The 7,402-nt window shown below is 46.4% G+C and overlaps 1 protein-coding gene and 1 non-coding gene across 2 annotated transcripts; one reads left to right on the forward strand and one right to left on the reverse strand.

Moving 5' to 3' along the window:
• The first annotated feature begins 1,998 nt into the window (after positions 1-1,998).
• Positions 1,999-2,072, forward strand: TRNAN-GUU (transfer RNA asparagine (anticodon GUU)). Its single transcript has one exon. It is a non-coding gene; the product is annotated as a tRNA-Asn (tRNA).
• A 1,216-nt stretch (positions 2,073-3,288) lies between these two features.
• Positions 3,289-6,513, reverse strand: ABT1 (activator of basal transcription 1). The gene is made up of 3 exons (XM_077886441.1): positions 6,221-6,513; positions 5,402-5,607; positions 3,289-5,245 (listed from the first exon to the last, which is right to left on the reverse strand). Exons 1-3 carry the CDS (start codon positions 6,459-6,461, stop codon positions 4,865-4,867), a joined length of 828 nt encoding a protein of 275 aa, XP_077742567.1. The 5' UTR covers positions 6,462-6,513; the 3' UTR covers positions 3,289-4,864.
• Positions 6,514-7,402: the final 889 nt, after the last annotated feature.

Below are 7,402 nucleotides of genomic sequence, written 5' to 3' on the forward strand. Positions count from 1 at the left end.
GCTCCCCACAGGGATCTCAATGTGGGACTCGATCCCTAATCTGGGATCACCCCCTGAGCCACCCAGGCATCCCTGGATTTGTTTGGCTTTTAAGGAAACAGTGACATTTAAGGATGTGGCTATAGAATTCACCAAGGCTCAATTGGATTCTGAACAGAAGGGTTTACACTGGGATATGATGATGGAGAATTACAGAAATCTGATCTCACTCGTCAAAAATTCCTATTCCCTTTGAAATGCCTTTTGCCTCTGTTAATAGCGCTGACGTATCACAAGAATTTAATTGACTTCTCTCTGATGTGGGATCAAAATAATCAGATATTTCTAAGCACATTTTAACCCAAGAGGCAAGTGTTTCAACTTTCCATTTCCCAGGTACGTTAGTTTGAAGTGTGGGTAGACAGACACTAGCCAGTAGGTTAACTTACATGACACTATTCTCTTTATCCTAGATCAGAAACTCTCTGAAATACTCCTCATTGTCATGATGTAGTAGGAAATACACTAGAGCTTACTGGTTCAGAGTTTAGGATTACGAAGTCCACCTGTGTTACCCTGCGCGAGTCACTCAACCTTTCTGAGTCAAAGTTTTATCTAAGACAAAATAGTACATTACTTGGCTCATTATTCTCCTAGCAAAGAAAAATGCATTGCATCATAATATTTGTGATCACCTGCCTCTACCTCTGCTCCCAGCTGGGGAGTCTTTCTAGGGACATATTAATGTCAATTTTGTACTACCTTCCAGACCTTTCCATGCACTCTGTATTCCAAAAACACTCAAAGTCTATACTGAGGACCTTAATTGGATTTTTTGACCTTGAAATCTCCAATATCTTATTTTACTCAACCAACATTTTAAATTCTTAATGTTTCACTACTTTTCTTCCTGAAGAAGAAATTCTGTCTCAAGATTGTGACATAGAAATCCTGAGTTTCCGGCTTGCTGGCCCGCTCTACACTATTTATTTGTTCATGAGAGACAGAGAGAGAGAGAGAGAGAGACAGAGATATAGGCCTTCCTGCAGGGAGCCCAATGCGGTTTCAGGCCCCCAGCCCCAGAGATCACGGCTGAGCTGAAGGCAGACGCTCAACCGCTGAGCCAACCAGGCATCCCCATGAGACAGATTGATAAATAGATATAGAAGGAAGATCTCTATAAGGAGAGGGATTGAGGTAGAGAGGTGAGATTTATCCCTCATTAAAAGCTTTTCTGGAAGAACCATGACTCACACAGCCACTGATGTTTTAGTGTCTTGTTACACAGCAATAGCTTAATGAAGCGACAAGGCTAGTAGTTGTCTACAGATCTGATTGCATCCAAGGTAATCCTTTTTCGCCGAATATCATGTGCTGTGTACTTCCTGTGACTTCATCAGGAAGCACACAGTGTTAATTTGTGCCGCTGTTAATGATGCTAAATTTGATCCCTAGTTTCAGTGGAGAGGTAAGTCTCCTCTCTGTAGAGATTTGTTTTTCTCTTTCCAATTAGCCAGATAGCTGTGCACTGCCACTTTGGTACCTGAGAATCTCCTGTTGCCCAGGAAGCACACTTTTATTTGATAATTTAAGGATGCATTGATGAGCCTCTAGATTTTCCCGTAAGTGGTTTTCCTTTCTGTCGCTCTTACTGCTATCTTCATCTATACAGAATCCTTAGAGGGGCTGCTCTATCAACTCAAGTGTCAGCGAGAACTCTCTTTTTGACCTGAAAATAAACTGTCCGTGTGTCCTTGTTCTGATGGTGTCACACTCGGGTAAAGTGAGGTCCTGCGCCCTGCTCCCCGCCTAATCGGAATTCCGAGGTTCCTCTCTATGAGTAAGACTTGTAGTACCAAAACTTGTTTTGAAAACAAACATAGGAACAAAAAAAAAAAAAAATCACGAGGGAACATTTTTTTCCATATATAGGCCTAACGAAAACTACACTCATAGAATATCAGGCTGAACTGGAAAAATGAAATGATCATGTTTGAGGAGGGACACTTCATCGCCGGTGTCTCTGTGGCGCAATCGGTTAGCGCGTTCGGCTGTTAACCGAAAGGTTGGTGGTTCGAGCCCACCCAGGGACGGTGGTTGCCATTTAAGGATCTCTTGCGGTGGTTTTACTTCTGATATTTTGTCTGACTAGGTTGTTTCTGACCATTGTCACAAATTAAATGAAAATCGAGAATGGAGATACGCGTCATATTCTCTTGCTCGGTGATTACGGATTTGCCGAGTCCCTTCGCGGTGCCCTCAAATACAAGCGCAAACCCGTCCTTTGTACCTGCTGCTGCTGACTTTGTTTCCAGATTCCACCTCCTGTACCTGCGTCGGTTCGTCCGGTAGCGTGCACACCGAGAAGGGCAGCAGCGGGCGCTTGGCCAAAGTCCTGCAAAGCTTGCCCCTTACACCGAGCTGGCGCGGCCTCTCCCTCAGTCGGGTTCTCAGGTCGGACCCCCAGGTCTGTAAGTGACAGTGAGGAGTGCTGAGGCTTCTACCTGGAGCACCTGGCCTCCAGGGACTGGTATTTCTGCAAACCATGTTTCCTCGCTTTTAAGAGTAATCCCCAAAACGGTCTCTTGCACTTTTCATAAAAGGCATTTTGACATTAGCTACCAAAATTAGTCTGTGAGTCCACTTCTGGAAATGTATAGAGGTGCTGCATTTGTACAAAATTGACTCATGTCAGGGTCACTCATGGCAACATTTAAAAGAGAAATAAAATAGTAAATGTAAAAAAGGAATTTTCCTGCCCTCAAAGGGCTCAGTCCCCAAGGAATCAAGCTGACATTTCCTCGGGAAATTCATTTTCTTCCACCCGTTTTATTTTCATTTCTCACTGGACCTGTGAATTACCCAATTTACCAGGCTGTACGTGTGAGCTAATCATGCAAAACTATTGACTGGGAGCCTGAGATGCTGACCTTGAATATGCCACCTAGCCTGAGAAGTTTATTTCAAATACATAAGCCCTATATGTATTTTACTTTCTAAGTTGTTAGCAACCTAAGGGAAAGAAGTTTCTTAATCTTGATATTCTCTTTATCTAGCAAAGGTGGCAATGGGCACTTAGAATTCTGAGTACATAAATAGCTGATCAAATTCTGACACTGGATCTTTCTGGCTCAGGTGGAAGACATTAGGACCCAAAGAAACAATCCACATGAAACAAACTCACAAGAAATGAACACAGAAACAAGGGTATGGAGTTCTTATAAGACTGAGGCTGTAACATTACACACATTTTTGTTTCATGGGTGTGAAAGGTATAGGCATTGTGGAAAATGTTACACCAAGCAAACATTTTTTACCGTATGGTCATTTTTATTCTCTCAAAACAAGTGCATGACTAAAATTTTACTTCAGAACCAAGTAAGTGGATTAATCCACTTCACCCAAAGAACAAATGCGTAATTATATTAAGCATAGTGGGGAAAAAAATTAAATAGCACTAGCAAAATCCAAATTATTACATTCTACTACTTCCTAGAAGTTTAAAAAACTAGATATTGATCAGTTTGTTCAAGATTTTTTATTTTTAAGTCATCTCTAAACTTGACATGAGGCTCAAACTCACAATCTCGAAATCAAGATTTAGATGCTTTACCAACTGATCCAGCCAGGAACCCTGCCCAGTTTTAATGTTTGTTTTTATCATTTAATTCCTTAGTTTATCGTGACACTTCACTTTTCAGCTTCTCTTCGTGGCTTACATAGACTCTGTGGCCTCCAGAGCTGCTTTGAATATTGTTTGTGAACCCTCCCTCATCTAAGCCTTAATTCATAAAAGTGCCCCTGAGGGGCATCATTTGGGCCTGACTACCTCCTAGGTTTTGTCTGCCTTTACAATGGTTTCTTGAACCAAACACTCCATCCATGGAGCTTTGTTTCCAACATCAGGACTAAACCAGGTTAATTTCGATTTTAAATTCACTTTTCAGGAATGATCTAGAAACCCGGTGAAAGTGATCCATCTCTGGAAGACTGTGATTCAGAATCAGCTCCATATTAAGCATGGCTTACCATCCAAGATAGAGTCAACCATGCCCTCCCATGGCCCCTACTTTATCCCTTATATATATCTACAATGATGCCTGTAGTACCTCTGTATATTTATTTCTTATGTATCTGTCTCTTTCTAGTGGTCTATAACTTAATGCCAAGGGCCATGTATTATATTACCTACCATTCCTGTGTCCTCATACAGTGACTTAGTAAATGCTGGGTTAGATAACTGATAAAATGGGCTAAGAAATTAATTTGATAGATAGAAAAGGTCCCAGGCTGAATTGAGAGGGGTCAGGGAGGAATGGTGTCTCTGAGACCAGGGGATGAAGTTAAGGGGAGTGAACAGGACATGAAGAGACAGAAGTCAGAACTTACAAAACGCCTCCCATTTCCAATAAACTACAAACACATTTTTTTCTTTTCTATACAAACATTTGGAAGGTGGCTCCCAATGCAGTCCCACCCCATTAACCCGTCCCTGTTAATCTTATCTAAATAGAAAGGATGGTGCTGTTGCCCTTCACCTAAGTTAGTAAAATAGCTTTCTGCATTAGATATTATCACTCCAGCATGAAGTAAAGGCTCTTCCTGGGTCCAGAAAGTAGGATTTTTAGAAGAGCCTATTGGGCAGGAAGCAGACAGTCAAGAATCAAACAAAATAGGAATGTGCAGTTAGTCATACTCATGCTAGTATGAATTAGGTGCCTCAGCCAGGCAACAGGAGTTGGAGGGGGGACCAGAGATCCATAAGACGTCTATGTCTAAGCACCCACTAGAGATTCCTGGTCTTAGAAATGAAATGTCTGCCTGAGTAGTCATTATCATGTAGACAGGAAGCAGGGCCAGGAGATGAAAAGGGTCTCTCTCCCTTTTAAGAGTCCCTGACTAGTGAGGGTTCCTCTGTGCTCTCTGAAAGTGGTGGAGCTCCAAAGATCTTGGCAAGCAGCCCTCGGTTGGAACGAGCCTGGTCCTTGGCATTAGCTAAGCGAGCCCGTTCACTTCCTCCGGGCCGAGCTGCCTTCCGGGCTCTCAGCTCTTGCTCAGTAGGACGCTGGGCAAAGTTCCAGGAGCCATTCGGGCGGGAAGAGTCCCCATCAGTAGCAAGGAAGCGCTGTCCCCGTTCCACACTTCGAAGATAGAAGTCAGTCTCACGCTTGGCCTGGGCAACCTCGGCCCTGAGGCGCTGCCTGCGCACCTGGCGCTCAAAGGCAAGATGTTCGCTGAGGTGGGACCACGTGAAACGGTGCAGGTACTGTGGACAGGAAAACAGGAAAAGATCCGGGTAAGATATGTCAGGAATGCAGAGGTGAAGAGAGAGAGTGAGGCCAGCAAGAGGGAATGAGGTGCCTAGGCTGGGGCTGGGGAGGTGGGAGGATGAGATGCGGCAGGAGAGCCTAACCCCCCTCACCTTGAGATTCCATAGGTCGTAACGGAAGGGGCTGCGCCTTCGGGCTCCCATGGGCGTGTTGTGAAGACTGGCCGCCACACGCTTGGCTACTCGCTTGTCCCGGAACTCCACCCAGCCCTCGGTGTAGTCCTTGCTGTACTTGGACCGCTTTTTCCCTCCCGTGGCTGAGGCTGACACTGCCTTCTTCTTGCGCCTCACGAACCCGTCTGTGAACCAAAGGCACAGCAGTGGTTTAGGAGGCCGACGTGGCACCCAGTCAACTTCATCTACGACCCCTCGGGCCAGGAACCCACCGCAAGGCCTTTCCCCGTACGCCATTTCCCTACGTCAAACTCAATCTTTTCTTCAAACGTCAACTTCTGCATCAGATCGGCTCAGGACATTCTATTTAAAACTCGCACACGCCCCCAAACCCAATTCAACCAGTGCTCAGACGAAAGCTGGGGTCACCTGGCCATACACCTGTCCTGAGTCTGTTTCTAGACTCAGGTCACGAGAGCAGAGGTGATGGGTTCCGTTGTGTTTGAAAAAGCCTCAGATTTTTATTCAGGGTGAACTCATTAACAAGCCGGCAAATCTGGTTCAGGAAACGGGGGCGTGCGGAATCGACACGACAAGCCCAAATTAACCATCCAAGCAAGAACTACTCATCGTGTGTTACTGAGCTATCCATCCCCGATCCCGCCTCCTGAAAGCTGAGAGCTCCGCTGATGACCAAGGGAGTCGGGCGCCGGCCTGGAGCCCCGTGCCCCCGCAGCGCCCTGGCTCCGCGCCAGGGAACCCACCCCCTTCCCGAACATCCAGGGCCCGCGCTCTTACCCTCGGGCTGGAAAAAAACGCGTCCAACCTCTCCGAACGCGCTGAGAAGGTTCCGTACATGCAGAGGTCGAAAGCGGGGCGGGAGGTGGCCCAAGTACACAATACCCGGCACCACCCGCTTCTTGGCGCCACACGCCGCCTCTTCAGATTCCTCCTGCTCCTCCTCTGCCTCTGCTTTCTGGTCTGTCCCTTCCAGAGGCTCCTGCCCCACAGCTTCCTTCTCCAACTCCTCTGCCTCCATGCTGGCGCCGATGAGACGTACGACAGCCGTAAAGCGCCGCGCCGTCTGCCGCACACCGCGTGCGCCGGCCGGCGGCGAAGGGCGGGGAGATGACGTCATAGTACATAGAAGGACCGGATTGGACGCAGCAAGCGGAAGTGGGGGCCTGGTCGGCCGCGGGAGTCGAAGCGGGAAGGCGGGATCAAAGGCGAGATGGTGAAGCCGGCTGCGGCTGGCGATGGGGAGGCGGGAGTGGAGGAGTTGGTCCCCGGGGGTCACTTACCCTAGAGAACGCCTCGGCTGCGTGGAAACACGCAGGAGGCGGCCTCTTCTGGATACGTTGCAAAGCTTTGGGAAGTCGGGCGAGGTTTCTGTGTCTTAGCGATCAACCCGACATTTGACCTACGGACCTGGGCAAGACTCCGGTTGGGAGATGATACCACCTTTCAAAGTGGACTTAGGAATCCCTGGGTGGCGCAGCGGTTTGGCGCCTGCCTTTGGCCCAGGGCGCGATCCTGGAGACCCGGGATCGAATCCCACGTCGGGCTCCCGGTGCATGGAGCCTGCTTCTCCCTCTGCCTGTGTCTCTGCCTCATTCTCTCTCTCTCTCTCTCTGTGACTATCACAAAAAAATAAAAAAAAAACAACTAATTGTTTAAAAAAAAAAAAAAACAAAGTGGACTTAACTTTCAGTTTTTAAAATTGTCTTGAGTTTTGACGTTTCAATTATTTTTTTGAGAATTCGAGCTCTGAATGTCTTTAGGTTTTGGAAATGTAGTTTAGCTTTGAAAATACACGTTTCGGAAATTTAGAGAAGTTTTAAAGATTTCAATTGTGACCTCATTTAGTGTAAAACCTTTTGTTTGCTTTAAAATATTAATTATAAATTTGATTTTGTGAATAGGATTACCAAAAAAATGTGCAACAGTTAATATGCAACAGTTACTTCTCTGGTTTTAAAA

Source organism: Canis aureus, chromosome 37 (assembly GCF_053574225.1).
Source record: "Canis aureus isolate CA01 chromosome 37, VMU_Caureus_v.1.0, whole genome shotgun sequence".
Classification (NCBI taxonomy): domain Eukaryota; kingdom Metazoa; phylum Chordata; class Mammalia; order Carnivora; family Canidae; genus Canis; species Canis aureus.

What these genes read in the sequence shown, in the direction of transcription:
- ABT1 (XM_077886441.1), bottom strand. Translation starts at nt 6,461, where the DNA reads ATGGAGGCAGAGGAGTTGGAGAAGGAAGCTGTGGGGCAGGAGCCTCTG. An exon ending in CGTTTTTTTCCAGCCCGAGG is followed by an intron (nt 5,608 to 6,220) that starts GTAAGAGCGCGG and finishes TTTGGTTCACAG; the next exon opens with ACGGGTTCGTGAGGCGCAAG. An exon ending in ACGACCTATGGAATCTCAAG is followed by an intron (nt 5,246 to 5,401) that starts GTGAGGGGGGTT and finishes TCCTGTCCACAG; the next exon opens with TACCTGCACCGTTTCACGTG.